Consider the following 24,770-nt stretch of genomic DNA (forward strand, 5'->3'; position numbering starts at 1 on the left):
GCAGTCATTTTGGGGACATTTCAGTGGTTTTTGAATTTTCACCTTCCAAGGAAAATATCTTCTTTCAGGAAGAAATTATGAAAGAAATAGTTTGACAGTGTTTTGGAAAAATGCAGTCCTGAGTCTGAAATAAGATCAAAAAAGAACATTTGACTTTACATTTTGCTTTTTTGCACGTTCAGATCATGAATTTGAGAAAAAGTTGGTTTCAGTTTCAGATTTTTTTGCACTGACATAGTTTTGATTTCCTCTCTGTGTGAATCTGAAGTGATTTTCATGCATTTGAATTTTGTCGCTGATCTTTATGTGAGTTATATTTAACTGGATGCAAATGTTTCGTCCTTTTCTCTGGTTCCGTGTTCTTATAAACTGTTTATTGACCGTTGGAGACGAGCAGATGAGCCAATATTTGATTCAAAGGAAGATTTCAGCCATCACAGGTTCATGCAGAAACACTAACGTCTCATTTATCACTGATTAATGAGTTTATTAGGCTGTTTATCTGCTTCTTTCCTTCAGTTTGAGGATGTTTTCCATCATGCTTTGTTGGGAATTACTGTTAAAGACTAAATGTATAATAAAAACATTCATTAACATTAGATCAGTAGCAATCATTTGTATTCAAAGCCAGAAAATTAAGCTATTTGTCATTAATTCGTACTTTTGATCTCCTTTAGAGGCTCAGTTTTCTCCTTTTTTCTGATAAGAATTTTCTGTTTGGGGCTATTTTTACTGTCAGTGATGCTTGTTTTAGTCTTTTATTAACAGTAGTTTAAAGCGGTAATCTGAAATGATGACTTAATGAAACTTTTAGGCGTATTTTCAGTCACAAAGACAGAAATAGTTCTATGTTTCTGTCTGCGTTTCCACCCATCAGTGACCCACTTCACTGAGCTGTGCTCGGCCATCTGGGGAATAAGAAAAATGTCAGCGATGGGAGTGTGGTCCCTCTTTCAGCCTCTTATCTCAGGGTTAAGGACGGGCGTGTCTCTTTGAGCTGTGGAGCCGTCTGATGTGATCAGATATTCACTAAAAAGTTCCCCCAGACGAAAGGCTTTTGGCACTTCAAGTATTTACTTTGGTTGATCTTCCTTTGTGCTTTTAGGGAAAATTTAAAAAGAATATAAAGGGAAACAGACTTTTTCCAGCAATGTCAAGTGTTTTAGTTGTGTTTAATGTAAGATCCAACATGTTAAACTAAAAGGGAAACTACGAGAGCCGCTTGTTTGTTGCTTCAGACTTCTCCATGACGAGTGCAGGTTCGATCTGTTCACGTTTTACTGATTTCAGAAGGAGAAGCACGCCTTCCCGGCCTCCGTGGACACATTTAAACTCCATGAATTTCACAACAGACGAGTCTGCACCTCCGCTCTCTCTCGCTCCCTGAGCCTGATGTTTCCAGTCTGATTCACCGTCCTGTCCCCAGCAGGTTCTTCCAGCTCGTCTCCGTGTGTTTGTCTTTTCTTTCGTCATGCCTGGGTTGTTGACTCGGCTCTGATCTTCCTCTCAGACGTGCACTAAAACAATCCACAGGCCATCAGCTTAACACAACAGTTATGCTGTAAACCAGTGATGTCCAGACCTGGTCCTCCTGCATGGTTCTGTTGTTTCTCTGCTCCAACACGCCCGATTCGATGGCTGTCTTACCCCTTCTGCAGGTCTTTAAGTCCTGCAGAAGCCTGTTTATCACACATTCAGTCAAATCAGGCGTGTCGAAGCAGAGCAACACCTAACACTGTTGTAAACAATTAACTTATAAGAACAATAAGCTTGTAAATGATTTAGCACAGAGCAGTTTACATTAAAAAAGCTGTGATCTAAAACCTGTAATCACAGCTGGGAGGGCTTTATTATTTACACTTTGTTTGTGTTATCAGACAAAACCAATGGTTTAAAATGTGATAAAGTTGTAGAGTATGAAGATCACATCAGTCGCTGATTGATGACTGTTGCTGCGCTTTGATTTCAAAGGTCTGTAGATGGAAAACAGCTGGTTTGATAAGAACGTTTTATTACAGAGAGTGAATCTGTGACGTCAGGCAGACTGGATCCCATCAGATTATCGTCCATGGTTTCAAAGAAACACTTCAGACAATGAGTGTGGGCGTAATAAAGGCAAACACTGAAGCTGTCGATGATTATCCAATTAATTTTTATCTGGAGGAAAATATTCTGGTTTAGACTCTAATTCCATGCTTGAAGGGACTCACCAGGTGTTAAAGGTTCGAGCGCACGTTTTATCAGGTTAAAATGGGTTAAAGGGGAACGTAACTCGTACCTTCAATCATAAGAAGCGTTCCAGCTCACACCTCGCTCTCATGCAGTGATGAATTAATCAGATTTTGATGAATATAATGAATGAAATGTTTCTTTGTTCGTGGTCCAGGGACACATTTTTCCTGCTCTATTTGTCTCTTCTCCGCCCCAGTTGTTTGTGCCTCAGGCTGTTCGAAACCTGACTCCAAACACGACAGGCGCCTCCGATGTCTGACGTCCTGCAGCGTTTTCAGCGTTTCCTTTGAGATTTTCTCCTAAAAGGATTTTGATTTCTGAGGCTGCGCTGCAGAGGGCCTTTAGCCTTTTTTTTGGGGAATGCTAGCAGAGTTGTTTTGCTTCAGCCGCGGCTAACAGGACTCGTTGGGATTTATCGTGTCATACCAGCTTTTCCTGAAAGATGAGTGAGAGAGGAAGCTCGTTTTGGTCCGGAGTGATCAACGTGGAGTTTTGTAATCTTTCAAAGTAGGTTAAAAAAAAAAACAGGTCAATCTTCTAATTTAAAAACCTGTTTCATAACGAATCACTTCTGGCTTTACATGTAATATTTCTATGACTGAAGCAATAGTGACACCTTTTCTCTTTTAGATAAAGGTCTTACCTGATAAGGATGGGTTAAATATTGCTTTATTATGCTAAAATGCTGACTTACAGTAATTAGTTAATAAAATGAAAGAAAAAAAACTCCAACCCTTTACAGCAAGAAGCCATTTGTCTGACAAAATGATGACACATATTCTTGTTTTCTGGAAAGAGTAAAATGTCAAATTATTTGTTCTTTTTGGTGAATGTTTGTTTTAATCTTACACAGCTGTTTTTGCGCAAAAACCTCTGACAGTTTCTCATAAATTACTGTGAGAAAGTGACGGTTTTCTAAAAACATGACATGTTCAGGAACCTTTACCTTTTATATAAGCAATCCATTGTTTGCTAACCAATTTTCGGAGACATGTATTTGTTTAAATATATCCAGAAACTAAAGTAATATAATAAAAATACTAATTTTTCCACCACATACAGCTGCACAGAGCTTGATGTAGCTGCTCATAGTTTGATTGGCTTGAGGAAGAACTATAGATATGACTAAATACATGTTTTTATGTCACGGAAATGAGATGTTTACACAGTTTAGGGCATAAAAACAGTTGAATTTTTCTTTAAACTCCACTGAAGATGTGCGTGTGCAAGCTTAAATTATGTATTCCTAAATGAAGGCGCGTCTTTTTTAGTAATTCTGTCACGAGTTTAAAAGCAGCACAAGGTTTACCATATCAGCACATCCCTCAGGCGGCAGGTCGCTCACTCCTTACGGCTAAAAATACTTTGATTTGCATCAAATAACTTTAAAAGCTGAGCATTAAAAAAGCCCTTTGGAAATAAATCGTCACGTTTTGTGATGGTCTCTGACTCGGATGGAAGTGAGGATTCTGTGACCCACATCACATGTTTAACCACTTCCTGTATCACAAACTCCCAGATGTATTTACACAAACAGGTTGTGATCTTTCCCATGACCTTTCACCTCTGGCTCTCAATGCACAAAATTCAGTTTTTTAACGTTGTTTTCAATCAAGAGCCAAAGAGAAGAACACGATGTCGTCTAATCCAGTTTAAGTGTTTTTTACATCAATTTTTGTTCTTTGTTTTTATTACTCTCGATAACTGTTGTTTTATCTTACAGTATAAAAGTCTGAAAATAAAAAGTTGATTAAAAAAAGAAGATAAAATAAGAAATAGCAATTAAAAAATTGAGAAATTGCATTTTCTTTAATGAATGCTGAGAGCTGAATGACTGCTGAAGAAGCTGAAACTGAGTTTTTTTTTTCTTTAAGCTAAAAGCTAAAAAAAAGCAGAAAAGTGGCCAAAAGACCAGCTAAAGCTAAATGTAACTAGAAGCTAAAAGTTAAGATAAGATAAAACTTTATTGATCCCACAATGGGGAAATTTGCACGTTACTGCAGCTCAGTACAGGAAAGGGTGAGATAAAATAAAGAAGAAAGATACTAAAAAAAACACATACATACATTTATATACATCATATGTAGATAACAGTACGGAAAAAATAAAATGAATGAAATGTATATGAAGGTGTGTGGAGGTGAAGTGTTAGAAACAAAGAGTAGCTAAAAGTTAAATTTGGTAAAAGTAGCTGGAAGTTAAAAGTATTGAAAGGTGAGCTCAAACAAGAAGTAGCAGAACAGCAGCTAAAAACTTTAAAGTAGCAGAAGAAGATGCTGAATCAGATGTCAGAGGAGAAATGTGCCTAAAATGATGCTAACCTGGAAAACAAGGAACAAAGCTTTAAAGGTTTTTAATCTGGCAGAGTCTGAGATGCCATGAAAGGTCTTCAGGGTGTCGGTGTGTGTTTATAAAGGAGGAAGGGGGGGCGACAGAAACTGAGAAGCTGCCAAACTGTTAGGAAGCAGAGACCTGAGAGCCCCTCTGGGCCACTCAGAGCTTCAGAGGGAAAGTGTGGATTTCTGCGACTGGCACGGACTGAAACAGCGGCGCACAGCCTCGCCACGACGCCAGCTTTCAGTGTGTGTGTGTGTGGTGTGTTTAGGTGCATGCAGAGGCCTGTCTGTGTTTGTGTCAGAGAGGAAAAACAACCCTTCTGAGCAGGACGGCACTTTCCATGACTGTCATAGCTGGGATAACGTGAAGAGACTTTAAGTGATGGCTACCTGATACTCAACTTTGACAGAGATGTTATCTGGGAAATGCTCGGCTTGGGCTTCAGATAACTCAAGTCTGTTGTTGGGGAGAGTTTGGGATATAAAGAGAATACACTGCTGAAGGTGAAGTGAAGCTAGGGGCTAAATTTTTGTTTGTGTACAGTAGAACTTGCATGGGAAGTGCTTTAAACATCTTTAAATGTTTCATATAAAGGCTAAACTCAGCTGTTATGTGGTTTCTGATGTCTCAGTCTGATTTTAAATATCAGAATTAGGACATTAAGAGGACATCCTGGGACCGAAGACTCACCACCTGAGCTTTGTTTTGATGAATATAGTCTGAAGACGGGAAAGCAGCTGGCCCAAAGTAGCCTTAGAAATTAAACTACACCAGTTCCTCAGCATCGTAGGAAAAAAGCGTTAACATTTCAAACGTTTGCATGATTTTCCAAGCAGGATAAAATGCCCCAAAGAAGAAGGAATCAGGAAAATGTTGAAGCAGAACAGGGCAGGAAAGTGATGTTGCTCTGCTGGCAGATCAGCTGTTTCATGAATGTTTGTCTGGAACAGTTTGGGATTGTTTCTTCTGCTGTCGGCTTTTTTTTGTGTTCTTTTTCTTTGTCTGAGCTTCTCATCACTGCTCAGCTGAGCCTGGTCATAATCCTGTCAGGCAGTCGGTAGAAAACGGAGAAGGAAAAACGTCTTTGCTGCAGGAAAAATGCGCAGATGTATTGTTTGAACTCTGCGGGTTTGTTGTGGTTGGCTGAAGGCGTGAGGCTGTGCAGAAATGTTCGGTTACAGAAGTTGTACGGAATAATACGAGTGTATGAATCAATGCAGCGACATGCAGATGTTCACAGGATGCTTTACAATTTATATTACCAATAATTAATTATGCTGAATATTTGCTCATCTGATCTTTGTCCTCTAAATGCTGTAACTCCATTAGACGATGTTTAAGAGACTTTAATGACTTCCCTTTGACTAAAAACATCAATTTGGCTTTTTATACTTGAAATTATGCATTTCTTTTTGTCTCCAAAGCCTGTTTCTCACTGAGCTGTGACTTTAGACGGGTTGGAGACTCGAAATTGAGAGAAAATCTGCAAATTTTCACTCGGAACAGCAGCGAGTTACTGCTTGTGTTTGCGATCTACGTAACTGTGAATAAATCGTAACATTTGCGTAACATTCATGCAAGCTTGCAAATTTATTTTTCTATTTAGTTACAAAGTCTCAGTTTAATCAGTTTATTCTCTTTGTTGCAAATTTTTAAGATCTCCAAAAGTTGTCTCGTGTTCCTCGCACCTTCTGAGTCACGGAAACTAAATTGAGAAGAGAGGTTCAGCCACGACGACTCCAGTTAGAGAAATTTTGTTTTGCAAACTTCTTGAAGAAGTTATAAATTCCCGCGACAGGAGAAAGAGGTCCTGTGACGCCGGAGGAAAGTCAGAAACTCCCTCCTGAATGTTGTTTGCAGTTCGTCACAAACAATCGCAGCCAAAAGTGAAAAACTTTCTTTGTAAAGCTCTGTTGGACTGGAATAGGTTACCTTTAATTAATTGTTCTTTCAAATTTCTAGGCTGGCATTATAACTGTATTTTTCTACATCTTTCTTTCTCTCTTTCTGTTTTAGAAACATTCAAACATGGCACCATGAAAGAGCTGGGACTCCGGTGCTGATTTACTAAAAGAAAGAAGAGGCAGAAGTGAAAGAAGGCGGCACATTTTTAAGGATCGTAGTCTCCGGGTTTCGCCAGTGCAGATGGGGGAGACGGAGGATGAGCGGACGGCTCAGGCCAGCCAGCTTTTTGAGAACTTTGTCCAAACGTCCACCTGCAAAGGGACCCTGCAGGCCTTCAGCATCCTCTGCAGACAGCTCCACCTGGATCCTTTGGACCACAGCAACTTCTACAGCTCGCTGAAGGCAGCGGTCAGCTCCTGGAAGGTCAAAGCCTTGTGGACTAAACTGGACAAACGGGCACAGCAGAAGGTCTACAACCAGAATAAAGCTTGCCAAGGGACAAGGGTGAGTAAAACCAGCTGATAATGTCTGAAAACCCAGAGAGACGGTCTTTAACTGGTTTGGTTCTGCAGCTTACTGTTTGTGTTAGAAAAGGTTTGGGCAAACGATGAAAGACCTTAAATTCAAACCCAAGAGAGAGGAACAGGAAGTGAGTGGACAGAGCCAGAAGGTCCATGACTGTGACTCCAGCAACGTCAAGCTTTAATACTCAGGTTTTTGTTGTTTGTTTGTTTAAAATGTAATATGAGCACATTGATGCACAAAGAAAACAAAAGGTTGGGTGGAATATTAGCACCCCTTCCAGCTGTTTCCTTTCTCGCTGTGGCTCTTTCTTTGTGTGTAATTATATGCTATGAAAGTGAAAGTGTAAGTAAATCAGCCTGTAGTACTTATTAACTTAAAACAAACAGTGAGAGCTCCTCCTTCGTATGTAGAAATATTTGAAAATGATCCAGCGACGTGATGCCAAAAATGTTCCTTCTGTGTTTTGTTGTTTCGAACCATGATTCTCAGACTGTGGTAGGAGATTATTTTGGAATCAACTTTTTAAATAACAAGCTAACTGTGATGGAAAGGATAAAAGCAAGGAACAAAATCTGATCTCTGCTTGCTTGAAAACTGCTGTGGAAGCTGAAGTGGATGAGAAGGAAACTCTGAAGGACCTGCTGGCAAATAAAAGGCAGTAAAAAGTGACGAAATTTGATTCAAGTTGTCTCACACTTGTGTTAAGTTGTTGTAGGGCAGAGAAAGAACCAAGACCACCAATAAATGTGGTGCTGTTCTCCACAACAAATCTTAAAATGCATCTTTAAACCAAGCTTAGTGGTTTGGCCAGTTTGCTTATTTATGTCAGATATGAATATAAGCTTGCAATCTTTGTCATAATGGTGGTGCTTGTAGAGCTTATTATTGTCTAAGGTAGTAAAATGTTTTAAAAACCACTGGTTTGGAACAATATTTTAAGAGTTTTATTGTTCATGTCCCCTTCAAAATAAGATGGTTCTCATGTGAAATGGCAGAAATAGCATGAAAAGATCAGTTTTGCCAGTTAGAAAACCAAAAACAGAGCTTGAAGCTGTAGAAATTTCATTTTAAACTTTACAGAGCTCACCAACATATTTAAATTTCTACTTTGGGAAATAATGAGTTAAGCACAAGACCCAGCTTTGGTTGAAGTAACAGTGCGGGTCAGTGGAGGGAATGTGGTCTTGGCTCGGTAAAATGTGGGTTAAACGGGGCTAAACTGTGCCCTGATAAGCAGTATTAGTGTTTAAAAGTACATGTATACATTTACTGTAAGTCAGACAGAAACATTCTTAATTTTTACCGTTAAAGAAGTTATTCACAGCAGAATGAGCGAAATTTATGTGGTGGTATAAATAGCTTTGGAGTTTTGGTTTAATTGTTCAAATCACCACATTTGGCTCTTTTGTAAGCATCAGTTCTTAGGAAAAATAAAATTATTTTTAACTCTGAGCACCAGGTTTAACCAGAAATAATAGATTTAAACGGGTAATTCTGTTAATTGGTGGATGAAGGGTTGTTTACAGAAGAAAAGCTGCTTTATTCGAACTGAATTAAATGCTTCACACAGCGTTGCAGCTCATGTTGGTCGTGCGGTTCTGTCCGTGTCCATCTTTTAAGCAGCGCTTCTCGTGTTGTGTTGGAAAGACTTGGTCCAGACGTTGGAGCAGATAAGATGTTAGGTGGGGGGGAAATATGCAGAGGGGAGATTAACACAGAAGGGTTGGGCCAAAAATAACAGCTGAACTATTATTTTTTTACTTGAGAAATTGCTATTTGGAGACATTTGGGTGGGTGGGTGTTGTTTTCGTAAAAGATCCAAACGAGGTCGCTGCTTTAAAAACTCCTTGAACTTCAACGTCTGCACGTTTATTTTCTGCAACTTCAACTCTCTGAAGTCCTCTAAAATGACTTTATTTTGACTTGGAAATGAGAAATCGCAATAATCACAGATACTTTCATTTTTTTTTTTTCCACTGCTGCTTTAGTCTCTCTTTTTTTTTAAAACTTCGCTAAAAAACACAAAATCGCAGAACTGAACCTTATCTACAAAGGTACATTTACAGCATTATTCAAAGTCCTCTGCTGACAAATAACTTCTTATTGAGAAATCAGACAAAAATTAAAATAAAATAAAAAAAGAAGATGGAATCCTTTTCAAACAGGTGGCTTTTAGTAAATAAATAATTGTTCTTACTGACTCTGTAGATGGTTTTCTGAGTCATAATTTGCACATTACTACAATAAAACAGTTTGTGCTGTTCTTTATTTTTCTTTTCTTTTACAAAATACTGTTTACTGAGCCCTCGGTTTGGTGAGCCGATCATTTCTGAGACATTTACAGGAATTTGAAGCACCAACTGGAGCCCATTTTTATGTGAGGTTTGGATAATCTGATTTGAACTTTCTCCTCCCATTTCTCTTTTTGCACATGAGACAGATTCTCCAGATGAGATGTTGGTGATAATGAACCCAAAACAATCAGGATGACTGAAGTGGGGATAATCCAGCCAAACTAGTTTTAACCTGCATCACAAACCCAATAATAAAACCTGACTGAATTGATAATAAACACGCTGCAGCAGCCTTTATAGTGTCAATATTCGTATTGATGTCTGTTATGGTTTCTGGGTTTAGGAGTACGGTTCTTGCTTGGGGGGGAAACCTGTTCCGAGATGATATGTGATGGTCTGCGTGTCAAAGAAAGCCTCAAAGGACAAATAACATACGGACCCAAAGGATTCTGAAAATTAAAAAAAAAAAGAAAAAGAATTGCAAGATTTTTAATACATTTTAACAGAAAGTCATAAAGAAAATCAAAGAGACTTTTGAGTTCCAGCTAAAACAACCAAAGAAGGGAAAAACACCTCAAACCAGCTGAGCAGTCGACCTTCGGGTTCGAGCCGCTCCTCTAAACCTACGATCCTTAAAACGAAACGAAAGAACCAGAACTGAAAACAGGACTGCTGGAAACTCCCAAACCCAGTTCATAATGAACAGAAATAAGAGTTAACACAAAGTTTCTGATTGAAGGAGAGAGTAAGAGTGGAGCCAGAGTTCGAACCAGCAGCCTCCAGGCTTCCTCTTTAGTGGGCGGAGCTTGTTCCTTTTAAAGACTTGCCAAACAATCAGCCAATCACAATCATCTCTGTAACAAGAGGATATGTTAACTGAGCAGACAGCTAATTCATGAAACGACTCAAGGGCACATAAAGTCCTCTTTTCTGAGAAGTTTGACTTCCTCAGACTTTAACTCCTCCTCCTCCTCCTCTCCAGTGTCTGATCATCGGCGGGGGTCCCTGTGGTCTGCGGACAGCCATCGAGTTGGCCCTGCTGGGCTGTAAGGTGGTGGTGATTGAGAAGAGATCCACATTCTCCAGGAACAACGTGCTCCACCTCTGGCCTTACACCATTCATGACCTCAAGGCTCTCGGAGCCAAAAAGTTCTACGGCAAGTTCTGCGCTGGCGCCATCGACCACATTAGTGAGTATTTATTTGTATTTTATTTATTTACTGCCCTTATTTTGGTGCTTTTAATAGACCTGTCTTGAATTGGCAGAATAAAGAAAAAGCTGAATAAAGATTTATTTTTACTCTTTCTAAGTTTCTTCACATGCCAACAAGGAAACCATCTTTTTGATAAGAAATAAAGCTATTTATATGTATTTCTTAGTAAAATCTAATTCAAATTTACACAAAAAAAACCATAATTATTTATAACTCATGTATTTGGATTTTGTTCTCCAATGGCATGCAAATTAACCTAGAGCTATAAATGGAAATAATGGCTGCTTTGTGAAGGTGAAGCCTCAAAATCAAACTCAGCCTCACAGAAAGTGGCTTTTATTTATTTATTTTTTTTTTTTGTGCATCTCTGTAACCTGTGAGAAAGATTTTTCCCAATAACCTCCTTTTTCTAGTTTGTTTCCATCTCCCGAGTGGAACAAGTTGGGGTTTTTTTTGCGCTTGTTCCTCTCCAGCTACAGAAATGGTGTCATTTATTAATATCCAAGAAGTTCTGCTGAGTGTGTGTCTTAGGATTGTGGTTTGATTCTCATCCATGTGGAAAACATGTCTTCCTGTTGGGAAATATCAACTTTTAAACCACAGAGATGTATTGAACTATTACAAAATGCAGTTTTTTTAATAACATGGTTTTGGATTCCCAGGATTTTTATCTTGAAACCTCAATTTTCCCTCCATCCATTTCATCTTAATTTCTTTTTTTGACTTGATTTGTTTTTATGTCACGTTTGGTTTGGGCATCTTACATACATGGTTATGTTTAGGAAAACAGCCTGAATTGTCTTATAAGTCTACCTCATGGTGAAAATCTTAATTTTCCAGGTAAGAAACCTATAAAAGGCTTTGGAGCAACTTGTAGCTTCCCGTTATAGTAATCATTTAAAATCTATAATTGCTGTTTTGCCTGTGCAGGAAATTCCAGTCTTGTTTTTTTATTTTTTTTTTGTGCATCTGTTCCCTCCGCAGGTATCCGCCAGCTGCAGCTGATGCTGCTGAAAGTGAGCCTGATCCTGGGAGTGGAGATTCATGTCAACGTGGAATTCGTCAAACTTGTGGAGCCTCCAGAGGAGCAAACCGACGACAGTGAGTTATTCCTTTCACACTCTGGGCTTTTATGGAATTTCCACTTTCTGTCTGTGACTCGCCTCTTTAACTGATTCAAACATCAGAATGAAGTTTATTTCAATTAGACATATTAGTATCTACAAAGGAAATCTTGAAGAAGTATTCTTTTTATGAGAAAGGGTCATGACTGCCGCTGACACCCGGGGACTTGTCTGCATATTTCAGCTATATATGGAAATCTCCATCCGTGCTGCATTTACTCAAATGACCAGAGGAGTTAAGAGAGGGGAAAAATAATCATATTGATGGATTCTGCTGCTAGAAAGGTTTTAAATGTTTGCTGAAATGGCTTTTCAAAACATTTCCTTTGGGATGTTTTTCGCATGCCAGGGATCAGAACCCAAACATTTGACAGACAGAAAGAAAGAAATCTGACTTGTCGTGTTCCTCAGGTCCTGGGTGGCGAGCAGAGATCCGACCCTCCAACCATCCGGTTTCAGACTTTGAGTTCGACGTGGTGATCGGAGCTGACGGGCGCAGAAGCACGTTGGACGGTGAGGAGTGAGTTGGGAGTGTTGTGGAGGAGTAAATGTTGAGCTACTGACCCACGTGTACAGAGCAGTGTTCCTGAGGTCAAACACCACTTGTTTGGACCAGAGATGAGAAGTAGGACAGAGCCTGCAGTGACTAAAGGGTTTCCTGTCTTAGATTCAAGCCGGTTGATGTTTGATGATTCATGAACTGATGTTTGATAACTTGAGCGGTGCAAAGACATCTACCAGGTCACAGTGATGTTCTTCATGCTCAGACATTAACTGGATATTTCCTCATGTTTCCTCACTTCGACAGGTTTCACTCGCAAGGAGTTTCGAGGGAAGCTGGCCATCGCCATAACGGCTAACTTCGTCAACAGGAACACCACGGCCGAGGCCAAAGTGGAAGAAATCAGTGGCGTGGCCTTCATCTTTAACCAGAAGTTCTTCCTGGAACTCAAAGAGGAGACGGGTAAGAAAAAGCTGCGGCGAGTGTGAGCCTAATCTAAAGCGGTAAAAATGCTCCGTCTTAAATAGTGTACTCATAATTACAGGCATTGACCTGGAAAATATAGTTTACTACAAAGACAACACCCACTACTTTGTGATGACGGCGAAAAAGCAGAGCCTGCTGGACAAAGGGGTCATCATAAATGTAAGTTGGTGCTAATTTAGACACCCGGTTTTTATTTATTAGACATTTTCGTCTTTAAGTATTTATTTTTTGACCTGTTTTGTTTTCCTTCACAGTGCTTCTGTGTTACAGTTTTTGTGCATGATAGGTTGGTTTGTTTTTTTTCAAACAGCTGGAATTAAAAGACTGAAAATTAAAAGAGACTTTATGGTGCATGAGTACAGTGAAATCTGGTCTGACAGATTAGTGCAGAAATCTCATCAGTCATAGATGCACGCGGGGCCATTTGCAAAAACTTCACCTTTTTTTAAATGCCTTTATTTCCATTATCTTCTCCTTTAAAAGGCAGTTAATTTTCTTGTTTTAAGATGCTTTTTTTCAATTCCACCTTCTCCTTTGTAAATTTACTTAAGTTAAAAGTAATTTTCACAAATGTTTTTAGAAATCCAATTAGATCAGATCTACAAGCTGAATAGATGAATTTGTCTCTGTAATAAATATAAATATTTGCAAATGCTCATCATAAATTTTAATTGTTTTGTCTGAGCTTTTATGTGAGTGGCAAGATTTACTGCTGACTGGGTAAAGAATTAGTCCTTTTCTTCTTAGAGGAAAGTTGCATTTCTTTTTTTGTAATAATTTGACCAAATTAGCACTGGAATCCAAACTTAAAGGCAGAGATGCACACATCGTAGAGCAGGATCTCAGAGCTGAGGGTCAGGGCTCTTAGTGGGAAGACAGAAACACTCAAGTCTTTGCCAGACTGGTGAGTGATGGTCCTCCACAGAGACGATGATAAATATGGCTCTAATTAAAGAATTGTACCTCTCACCTTTATTCTATATCTCACACTCACCAAATATAAAACACTCCCACATGCATCAGAGATTAGAGACTAGAACAACCAGTTTGTTGGACCTGAGCTTGTTTCGTTGTCCATTTCCCCTCTGTGCACAGATCTATGTCCCCCAGCACATGTGTTTTAAAATGACACGCACACAAACGCAGGCGTTGAAGCCCCCGTGTCCTCCCGTCCCCTCAGCGGTCTCCGTCTCGTCTTACATTGGCTCTTTCTGCTGAGTGATTTCTCTCTGCGTCAGCTGGGTCACAGCCTGCACGCGTCAGAGACCTCATCACTCACTCAGGATCGCTCTCTGAGTTTGTGTTGCCATTATGGAACTCACGCAGTAAGACTCACTCATAACCTGCCAGAAATACTACAAAAATATATATTATTATTAAGAAGACCACCGAATTCCACCCGTCTGTTGACTTAGATCATCACGTCTGAGATAAAGGCACACATACTCCATATACCCAAACCTTAAGTTTTTGTTTCCATTAACACATCTGTTTGAGCATCAAGGACCTGTAATCAGAAGCAGTTTTAGGTATCAGCTCAAGATTGAATAAATTGTAAATATATATATATATTTTTGGTTTTGAACCCCTAAGCCAGGGGTGTCCAATCCTGGTCCTCGAGGGCTTCTATCCTGCATGTTTTCCTTGTTCCTCTGCTCCAACACACCTGATTCAGAGGTTAAATCACCTCTTCATGTTCTGCAGAAGCCTGTTAATCACCCATTGATTCAAATCAGGTGTGTTGGAGCAGAGGAACAAGTAAAACCTGCAGGATGGTGGCCCTGAGGACCAGGATTGGACACCACTGATCTAAGCGGTTTAAACTTAAAGCAGCATAATTAAAATGGAACACAAGAGTAATTGTGGGTTTTAAATAGTTTGGGGTTAAGTTTAAACCCTACTTTTTCCTGTGTCACACAGGACTACATAGAAACAGAACGACTGCTGGCTTCTGATAACGTCAACCAGGAAGCGTTGCTTTCTTACGCCCGCGAAGCCGCTGACTTTGGCACCAACTACCAGCTGCCATCGCTGGACTACGCCATCAACCACTACGGGCAGCCGGACGTGGCCATGTTTGACTTCACCTGCATGTACGCTTCGGAAAATGCCGCCTTGATCAGGGAGAAATATGGACACCAGCTACTGGTGGCCCTGGTGGGAGACAGCCTTCTGGAGGTATGAGAAACTCTGTGTGTTGTCAGGGCTGGCCTTCATTGTGTTTTTACTGGCATCGTCATCACGTTCTCTGCTTACAGCCCTTCTGGCCGATGGGAACGGGTTGTGCTCGGGGTTTTCTGGCTGCGTTCGACACTGTTTGGATGGTGAGGGGCTGGGCACAGGGAAAGAACTCCCTGGAGGCCCTGGCAGAGAGGTGAGTGGGATCTACTTCCAGTAACCTAATACGAGTTGACTTTTCTTCTTTTTTTATATTATTCAGACATATACAAGCCTCAGCAAAGACATTTTGTATAAAGGCTTCACTTCAAAGCCTCTAAATCAGGGGTGTCAAACCCAGTGACACAAGGGGGGCAATCACGATCAATATTTATTAAAAAATTACATAAATTAACCTTGGTTTAGATGTCTTATGTCAAATTATTCATATAGAAATATCAATGATATTTCTCCCAGTTACAGATTATACAGAATTTAGAGCAAACATACTTTAATGAACACAGACAAATAGATCAAACTTCAAAAAGCTCATCATCAGCAGTCATTTCTTACGCCTCACTCAGCTTTTAAATGAATTTTTTAACATTAAAACCGACAAAAACCTGATCATACAGAAATTAAAACTATATATTGTTGGCTTCTAAGTCACTGTCAAGAGAAAACTTGACTAATTAGGCTCAGTTTTTTAAGGAAAATAAGAATCAGAGACTCGATCTGTCCCAGACTAGAGGGCCGGATGAAATGTTACAGAGGGCCAGATCTGGCCCGCGGGCCTTCAGTTTGACACGTGTGCTTTAAATCTTTTATTTATTCTTATTCCCAGAAGACCTCCTCATGTAGACTTGAAGTTTTCTGCTTTAAGTCTAAACTAAAACAAATGACTTTTCTTACAGATTTTCATTTGTGAATTTATATTATTAGATTTTATTAGATGATGAGATAAGGCTCCGATTGGCATCTTTCCACACGTTAGCCAACTGTGGTTCAGTTACCGTATTTTCCGGACTATAAGGTGCATCGTCATTTTTGTAACTTGGCGCGGATCGCACGCGCCGTGCTCCATTCAAAATGGAGGATTTTGGTGCTCTGGCGGAGCTGGTTCACCTGTATCAGCATTTATATCAGGGGTGTCCAATCCTGGTCCTCAGGGCCTCCATCCTGCATGTTTTAGATGTTCCTCTGCTTCAACACACCTGATTTGAATCAATGGGTGATTAACAGGCTTCTGCAGAACATGAAGAGGTAATTTAACCTCTGAATCAGGTGTGTTGGAGCAGGGAAACAAGGAAAACATGCAGAATGGTGGCGCTGAGGACCAGGATTGGCCACCCCTGATTTATATGATCCCTCTATGAGAGATCACAAAGACAAACGGTTCAAAACTCACTAAAGAATACTGCACCGACGTACGCGTCAAGTATAAACGCCTCCACCGCTCGTTCAGGTCCGCGCTCCGTGCACGGAGCCCTGCAGGACTATAACTGAGCCTTAATGCTGCTTTGTAGTTTACCAAAGTCGTACTAAAACATCACATATATAAGGTGCTCCGGATTATAAAAGACACTGTTGTTTTTTTGAGAAAATTGAAGGCTTTTAAGGCTTTTAAATACGGTATTTACCTTTCAATCAGCTGCATTTTAAACCGGGAACTATTTCTGTTTTTTCCAGGGAGAGCATTTACCGCCTGCTGCCTCAGACCACACCGGAGAACATCAGTAAAAACTTTGAACAGTACTCCATCGACCCGGCTACCCGTTACCCCAACCTGAACTCGAACTGTGTCCGCCCACATCAGGTGAGGCTCAGACTCTGAAACGTGCCATTCCAACAAATATAACACGTTACCTGCTCTGACAGTAACAGGGACTTCAAATGGTCGTTAATTCCTTTAAAATTAAAGTTAAAGACCAACTTTATTACAGTCAACATCTACAATATTCAAGAGTTGTCTGTGTTTGAAAAAACACAATTTTTAAAACTCAAAAGTGGAAAAGAAATGCTTATTTTTTTACACATTAGCAAGCTTAGACTTGTTTTGAGCAGTTTTTACCAACAATTACTGTAATGTGAGATCAAATCTTCTTTTCCACTGTGGTGATAAGAATCATCTACTTTTAGACAAGAACAAACAAGGGTTAGCTGTGAAAAGATGATATAAGCTTTTATTTTAACGTGCTGAAAAAAATGTGGTCTGGAAGGAAAAATAAGGGCTTCACAGTTTTTTCAGCTTATAAATTTATGTGAACCCATTTTAAAACTTAAAAAAGTCTTTATTTTATTGTATAAGCACAGAAAAATAAAGATAATTCTTCATGGTTCTGGTATGGTTGATGAGAAACGGGAAGTTTATTTGTTTTATTTGGATAAGAAGAATAATAAACATGGAGTGAAGAATTCCACTCAAAGTTTTAAATGAATTAAAAAGTTTTTTACCTTTCTGTTTGTCTTTCAGGTGCGTCATCTGTTCATTGACGGTCAGCAGGACTTAAGTCTGGGTGGAAAAGGAGGTCCGACACGAAGATCCGTCAACCTGTTTAGAAAAGGTGAATGTTTCCTCAAACGCTCCTCAAATCTTCACAAATATCAAATCTAATATTTGTCTTTCAGTGATGTCCACGAGGCTTCAGCTTCCTCCTGGTTTTATATTTTGCTTCAGAAAAGTTGAATTTGTGTTGCAATCTTTAAAGTGGTCTTTAGAAACAGCTCTTTAGCCTTTCTGAGAGCCTTTTAAAGTTTATTTTTTGGATATTTGACTTCCGTTTCCTATCCATTTTTACTTTACTCCTAATGGAAAACTTTGCATATCTTGGCAGCAAGTCTTTAAAATAAGGTGAGAAATTTAAAGTAAGAAGTCTCAGACCTAAAACTTTTTATTCCCAGTAGATTAACACTTCCCGAATGTCATATCATTTAAAAATAGGGTAAAGAAAATCCAACCTGAAACAGGACCGGAGAGGCGATTTCAGTTTTCAGCCAACAGCTTTTTGAGAATCAGGTTTTCAGAACTAAAATCCTTTTTTCTGTCTGTCAGATTTGTTATTTTTGGTATTTTTTTCATGGATTCAAGTCAAGAAAATGGATCAAAATGTGATGAATTTGTTCTTTGCCGAGTTGTCTGTTATGTGTCGACACAACACAGGCTCATCCCTTGAGTTTTGGAGGTTTTTATGCTCAAATGATTTGTTGTTCAGCTGCAAGGACTGGAGTTAAAATAAGTGAAATATCCGATAATGTCCTGAAGAAAACTTTGGAAGATCTTCAGAATGGTGCACGGTGTTCTGTTTCATTCTGGGATTTATTACGGCGGCCATATTCAACATGATGCCTGAAAGTTGACGTTTTTTTGTTCGTATTGTTGCACACTGAGAAGATAGTTTCACTGCGTTCACTAATCTTTATTGAGTCGGAGTTGGAAACTGAATTATGAAAACGTTATCTTAGAGTTTACAGCTCTGCTTCATATTTATATTTATAAAGTGTTCATAATACAGAGCAGATTGTATTTAATTCTAAGCTGTAATATGAATCAGAGCTGCTCAAATAGGAGCGTATTGTTGTGAAGCTCCCGGGTCGTCGCTGTAATCTGATCATTCTGAGTCATCAAGATGCATTCATGCTGCTCTTCTTTTCACAAAATACCAAATAAATAAGTTTGCTTCCAGGTAACAAAGCCTTTAACGGGAGTCTGACCCCTTTGGCTCGGTTGTTACTGGAAACATTTTCCCAGCCCTTTCCTTGGAGGAGTCGTTAGAGACGATGAGGAGACGATACGGCTGGATGACATTCCTCTCATGTGAGGGTAAAACGTGACGCGTCCCGCAGGCAAGCCCTGGCCTGACGTACTCTGGTCAAACAGAGACAAACGGGTCGATTTAAAAAGGATTTAATGACAGTTTAACGTCGCAGCAGCACTGAAAGCACCAAAAATAAAAGTGGGAGTGCTGATTTTGGTTCCTGTTTGTTAGTTTCCTGAAAGGTTTTATTTCCAAAAGTTTTTTTCAAAACGTTCGGCTCATTCAGGAAATGGATGCTGACACCTTTGGTTTTTATAGTTTTTATAATTTTTTTTAAAAATTGACTTGACTAAAATTCCTTCAAAAACAACCTTTTGCTAGTTTTTCTTTTTAGCTGCTTGTTTAGCTGTTAGCTAGCCTTTTGCCTCTTTTAGCTAACATTCTGCTACTTTGTTTTCAGCTAACATTTTGTGACTTTTTGAGTTTAGTTACTTTTAGCCGTCAGTTAGCTTAAAGCTAGCACTTTACTACTTAGGGTTTAGCTAGCATTTTTGCTTTGTTTAGCTTTTAACCAGTATTCAGCTACTTTTAACTGTTAACTACTGTTTTGCTTCTTTTAGTAACTCTGTTTCAGCTTCTTCAGTGAGTTCATTCAGCACCAGTTTCTGGTTTTAGGTGTCCCAGACACAAATAACTGTTTTTTATTTATCTATTTTTAGCTTTTATGCTAAAATTTGGTTAAGTCAAATCAAAATGTCTCACAGATAAAATAAAAGCTGAAAAGCTCTGAAAACAGACTTCCTCTCATTAACTACTGTAGCTAAAACTAACGCAGACCAGTTAATTAGTTTAGTACTTTAACTTTAAATGATCATTATGATAAATTTACTTTATTTTCTTGTTTTCATTCAGGCCTTTTCTGAGGCGTTTGACTTTAAAGATAAATCCTGACGTGCAGGAAAGCTCATTAAAGTCTGCAGCTTTGGGAAAACTTTCTCTTTAGGTCCGTTTGTGCAACAAGCTGAATCTCTGCTCTCCTGCTTTAACTGCGGACGGTGGTTCAACGGTTTCATCTCCTTTGGTCTGAGTCCAGCATCTCTTGGTGTCGGCACCATTTCAGAAGCATTCCAATAAATCACTCAGGGGAAAACAAAACCCTTTCTGCCATGAAACGGTTCTTTGTGGTATTCTTTAGAAGCTGGTGCTGACTGACGCGCTGCTCGTCTCATGCAGAGTCTGAGGTCCGACCCGGCCGCCTGCTGACCTGGTGTCAGAAGCAGACCCAGGGATACCGGGGGGTGGATGTCACCAACCTCACGTCTTCCTGGAGGAACGGCCTGGCTCTGTGTGCTCTCATCCACCGCCAGAGGCCCGACTTGATGTAAGAAACCAGAAACTAGATTCTGTTTCTTTAACAGGAATCAGAAATCTTCTGTAAATGCTCTTTTCTCTGAGACATTAATCAGTTTGACTCATCCTGAGTAATTCTCTGTCTTGAAGTTATTTAAATGATTGCAGAGATAATTCTCATTCATGCACAGCCAACCAGCTGGACTAATTAATCCCAAACACATTTCATTTGATCACTGTCTGCTAACACACAACTGAGACATTTAATTTAAGTGCCAGGATGATTGAATGATATGATTTCTGAGGCTTTTTTTTTAGCTTGGCTCACTTACATCATATCAGTTTCTGTCTTTGCACCAAGTTGTTGATTCCACCGGTTCCGTGTCTGAGATTTGAAATACTCAGTAAAAACAACGTTTAGCTCCACTGAGGCTAATTCTCCTTCGGTCCAACAGTTAAATTGGATTTATATGGATTATTTTGAATGAGATTAATCGTTCAGTTGAAATAAAAACGCATCACATGAACACCAAACATTTATAATGATCTTTTACTCAGGAATAAATGGGTGGCGCTAGCCCTTTTGCTCATTGCAAACTATGAAATCAAACACAGAAATTGCATCCTGAACTAAATTAAATGAAAGCGTTTACTCCATTTATTTTACGTACCTGCTCATACACTATTCTGAAGCGCAGGTACGCACTCAATGTAAACAAAGCACATTTACCTGCATATTTTACTCAACAATTCTGAGCACAAATACGGAAAAATACACGAGAGGTGTCAGACTTCTCATCCCAAACAGCTCTTCCAAGGTCGTCCACAGGGCTGACCTGTTTTCAGTCACTTCGGCTGTTTCTTTAAATAAACAAACATACGTGGCAATTGGCAGCTGTTCACAATTTGTTTAATTTAAGGGCACATTAATGATCTGTAGAAGGAAAAACACTTAATTTCAAACAGCAGAATATGGTTAAATCTAAGTATTTTCCTCACAGCAGATTCCCCATGATGCCCTTTCAAAATAAGAGTTTATCTAAAGGGGACTTCACTGTTAAATAAAGGTTTATAAAAATAACAGATGTGACATTTACCTTCCACACAGTGACAAAGCCTGCTTGTGTTGTTGAGGCTTTGCTGTTTTCTCCTGTATGTTGGATTTTCATGACATTTCCAGCAGAAATATTTAAGACATGAGCGTGCATAACCAGCTGCACATCAGACATCATAAAGCAGGTTTTACTCGAGTTCCTTTGGTTTATAACTATCAACGCATTCTCTCTTTTTCTTGTGGTGCAAACAGCAAAGTAAGGATTTGTGTGAAGTTTATGACTGTTTGTTAATTGTTTTCTGATCAGCGACTTTGACTCTCTGAACGAGGAGGATGTGGCGGGGAACAACCAGCTGGCGTTCGACGTGGCCGAGCAGGAGTTCAGCATCCAGCCCGTGACCACGGGAAAGGAGATGGCCGCCAACGCCGAACCGGACAAGCTGCTGATGGTCCTCTACCTCTCCAAATTCCTCGAAGCCTTCAGGAAGTCGTCGCTGAACATCGGTCAGAGTCTTGACTCTCACTCGGTCGTGTTAGCTGTTTGTTTTTATGAGACTGTCCAACAAATTAATACATTTATTTATTTTAGGTGTTAATCATCTTCTGAGAGTAAACAGTTGAGTTTGTATTTTCTGTTCATTGTTAAAAGCAGAACTCATCTTAACAACAACAAAAAGAAAAGCTGTAAAAGCTGGATTTTCGAAAGCAGTTCCAAACAAACCTGAACGGCTGAAAACACTTTAGGTCCTGGAGCTCTGGTGGACAAGTTTTCGTTTTTTATCTGCAGTTTCTTGTTGCACAACTGCGGTGGGGTCAGTCGCTGCCAGAGACCGGACTGGTATGCGTGCTATGTGTGTGGAACCTTATCCCGTCACATCCGTGTAACTCCAGAGGCCGTCCTCCGTGGAAGCTGCGGCGTCAGCGCCGTCTCACACGTGGTGCTCTAATGTCAGCGTGCAGCAGGCGCCCTCGCCTCCGACAGACGCAGAACAGAAGCAGCTTTTTCACAGTTCCTTTTACGTTTTAGCTGGGCTTTTTTTGGCTCGTAATAATGTTTACTCTTTAGGTTCTGGTTCAAGATTCAAGATTGTTTATTGTCATATGCACGTAGCACAGGGCAACAATGCAATGAAATGCTTTGGATGAGAAGGACCGTACAACTCGCAGGAAGTACTAATAGCATGCAATATAGAGTAAGAAATATTTACAAGGTTCACAGGAAATGTGAGGGGAATATACACATATGTAGTGGTGCAGGTGGCATTAATAAAAAATATATAAATAGTAATCGTAGATTGCGATATTATTCGTATTGAACTTGGTATTATTGGTGTGGATATAATGACTTTATAAATGTTGCAGTTATCGGTCATGTGACTCAGGCTTCCTCGTGGTTTTCAGCTAATTCAGCCAAGTGATTTGTTTACATTCAGTGCGTACCTGCAGATCAGTATATCTGGAACTGCACAATTTAAAACAGTTTAAAATAACCTTTATGTTTTATTGAATTGTTATGCAATGAGTACCTTTTAAAAGTTTTGTTATATACCGTATTTTCTGGACTATAAGGCGCCTAAAAAGTCTTAAATTTTCTCAAAAAATGACAGTGCGCCTGATGTTTTAGTACGACTTTAGTTAAACTACAAAACCGCGCTGCTCGTAGCACATTTTAAGAACCACAGGGGTAGCCAAAGTGCTGTACAATAGATAGATAAAAACAGTAAAAAGGAAATAGATAAAACAAATAAACAGATGAAAAGATAAATGGATAAATAGCTGTATTCTCCAAAAAGACAGGAGGCTGTTTTGTTTCGCTTTATGTGCCTTTATTTATGACAAAAGTTGGAAAATGGACCATTCATTGACTATAGTGCAGAAAATACGGTATGTGTTTTTAATTGGAGTTCTCTCAGTTCCCTCAAGTCACTCAGCTCTTAGTATTTGTGTGTTTGTCTTCCAGTTTGTAAAGAAGCAGATGAAAACGGTGAAGAATATCCATCTAAGACCAACCAGAAGCTGCTGAACCTGCCTCAGCCCAGGAAGAGGATACCCAGGGTAAAAGAGAAATCTGTTACCTTTTCCTCCTTTCTCCGTGTGATCGCAGAAAGCATCTCTTTCCTCCGAGTTAAACATCCTTCTGGCCTTCTCGTCTTCATGTGTTCACTCATTTCAGTTTCAGCTTTAGGTTAAATAAGATAAAACTAACCATGTTTGTGAACCGGTATCAGTGTTATCTGAACGTTTAAAAGGATTCTTCACCTCTGGGTGTGATCAGTGTACAGACAAATCAGCTGATGCATGTGCAATTATCTACTTATAAAATAGTTTCTTTGTTTGTTTTTTGATACAGCAATCTTTAGTTTTTCCTTCATATCACTTCCACCTTTTCTTAACGTCAATAAGAGTTCTTGTACTGATGGTATGAAGTTGGTTACAGTTGTCTTGGTACAACACCACCTTAGAGCCAATCTTAAACCACCGTCGAACTAAAATACAACAAACTTCAATGAGATAACGCAAAGAATACAATAAAGAAATAAAATGATACATAACATAGAAACATACCTCGCTGGCTGACCCTTATTTGGAGGTAGAAATGAGGTCCTTGTAACAACTTACCAGCATTTAATAAATTACTTTACCTTAAATTGGTCTTTCCGGCTGCCACTTATCCTGCTCATGCTTCACAGAGTGCATCACTCTTAAGCGTCCCAGCGAAACAACATTCCAGATATTAGTTCCTGTTCAGAAAGTTCTCTGAACAAATATTCATAATACAAAAATAAAAGCATCATGGCAGTAAAACCTCATGCTTTAAAGTTGTGAATAAAGTCTGGCAAGAACTTGGACAGAAATGAATTTCTCCCAAAGGATAAAAGTTAATTTTTAACTGTGTGTAAGTAACTGTAATCTTTACTTCCTGTGTGAGCTGATTGTGCTTTCCTCATTTTTCCCAGGATGAGAAGAAACTGGAGGACGATTCTGTTAACAAGAGGCGACGAAAAGGCAGCAGTTACCTCACAGAGGTGGGTTCGTTCAAGGTTTAATATCTGTCCTGAGAACTGTCCAAACCAAAGGGACAGCTTCACTTCCGCTCTGACCCTCCATCCCTGTCCGATCAGTTGTCCTGCCACAGCACGCCTCCTGCTGGTGAGGACGGGGAGCTGCGGGAGAACAAGGTCCGCTCCATGGCCACTCAGCTGCTGGCCAAGTTTGAAGAGAACTCGTCAACAGCAAAGATCCACACCAAGGTGAGAAGCAGAGGTCGGGTCATAAAATTCACCTGTTTTAGACCATCATTTATCTAAACCCTTCATTTGAAAAAGCTGCAACAGGTGACTTTTCCTCTGTTTTTTTTCTTCAGGATCTTTTAAAAACTATTACCTAAATTTAAAATTGGAAAGTGGAACTCCTTAAGTATAAAAACATAAATAAATTCAGTGATGAAGTCAGCTGCTGTCAACTCAATAAGCAGTTCAGTTCTGGACATAATTTCATTTATTTTAATTATAGAAATATTGTTTTATATCATTTCTTTTTGTGTGGTTCACTCTTATAATATTCAGCTTTTATATTCAGATCATATCTGATCTATCGTTTGCTTTTATTTCAAAACCTTTAAACAAAATAAGTATTTTAAAGATGCCCGTTTTTCTTTTAATGCATTAAAAATTAGTGTTCCTAAATTTAGATTTTTTTTAAATTTTTTGTTTCAGTTTTTAAATTTTGTGTTTTATCGCTTCGACCTAAGATATTTTCCTTTCCTTTCCTTTTCTCTCTCCTCTCCTCTCCTCTCCTCTCCTCTCCTCTCCTCTCCTCTCCTCTCTCCTCTCTC

General features: G+C 39.3%; 1 protein-coding gene across 11 annotated transcripts in view; it reads left to right on the forward strand.

Moving 5' to 3' along the window:
• Positions 1-24,770, forward strand: part of mical2b (microtubule associated monooxygenase, calponin and LIM domain containing 2b) — a 52,958-nt gene that overhangs the window by 6,010 nt on the left and 22,178 nt on the right. For 10 of the 11 annotated variants that reach the window (XM_017428921.3, XM_017428923.3, XM_037978143.1 and 7 more), the window contains exons 2-16: positions 6,586-6,978; positions 10,276-10,483; positions 11,492-11,608; positions 12,043-12,144; positions 12,440-12,595; positions 12,678-12,778; positions 14,540-14,797; positions 14,878-14,993; positions 16,466-16,592; positions 17,250-17,340; positions 19,765-19,912; positions 21,243-21,439; positions 22,896-22,990; positions 23,893-23,961; positions 24,058-24,186. In XM_017428921.3, coding sequence (XP_017284410.1) covers positions 6,715-6,978; positions 10,276-10,483; positions 11,492-11,608; positions 12,043-12,144; positions 12,440-12,595; positions 12,678-12,778; positions 14,540-14,797; positions 14,878-14,993; positions 16,466-16,592; positions 17,250-17,340; positions 19,765-19,912; positions 21,243-21,439; positions 22,896-22,990; positions 23,893-23,961; positions 24,058-24,186 — 2,178 coding nt within the window. In that variant the 5' untranslated portion in view covers positions 6,586-6,714. Of the gene's footprint in view, positions 1-2,605; positions 2,740-6,585; positions 6,979-10,275; positions 10,484-11,491; positions 11,609-12,042; positions 12,145-12,439; positions 12,596-12,677; positions 12,779-14,539; positions 14,798-14,877; positions 14,994-16,465; positions 16,593-17,249; positions 17,341-19,764; positions 19,913-21,242; positions 21,440-22,895; positions 22,991-23,892; positions 23,962-24,057; positions 24,187-24,770 lie in introns of those variants that run through there. The other variant, XM_037978142.1, reaches the window with a different exon arrangement.

The sequence above is a fragment of the Kryptolebias marmoratus genome, linkage group LG11 (assembly GCF_001649575.2).
Source record: "Kryptolebias marmoratus isolate JLee-2015 linkage group LG11, ASM164957v2, whole genome shotgun sequence".
Lineage (NCBI taxonomy): Eukaryota > Metazoa > Chordata > Actinopteri > Cyprinodontiformes > Rivulidae > Kryptolebias > Kryptolebias marmoratus.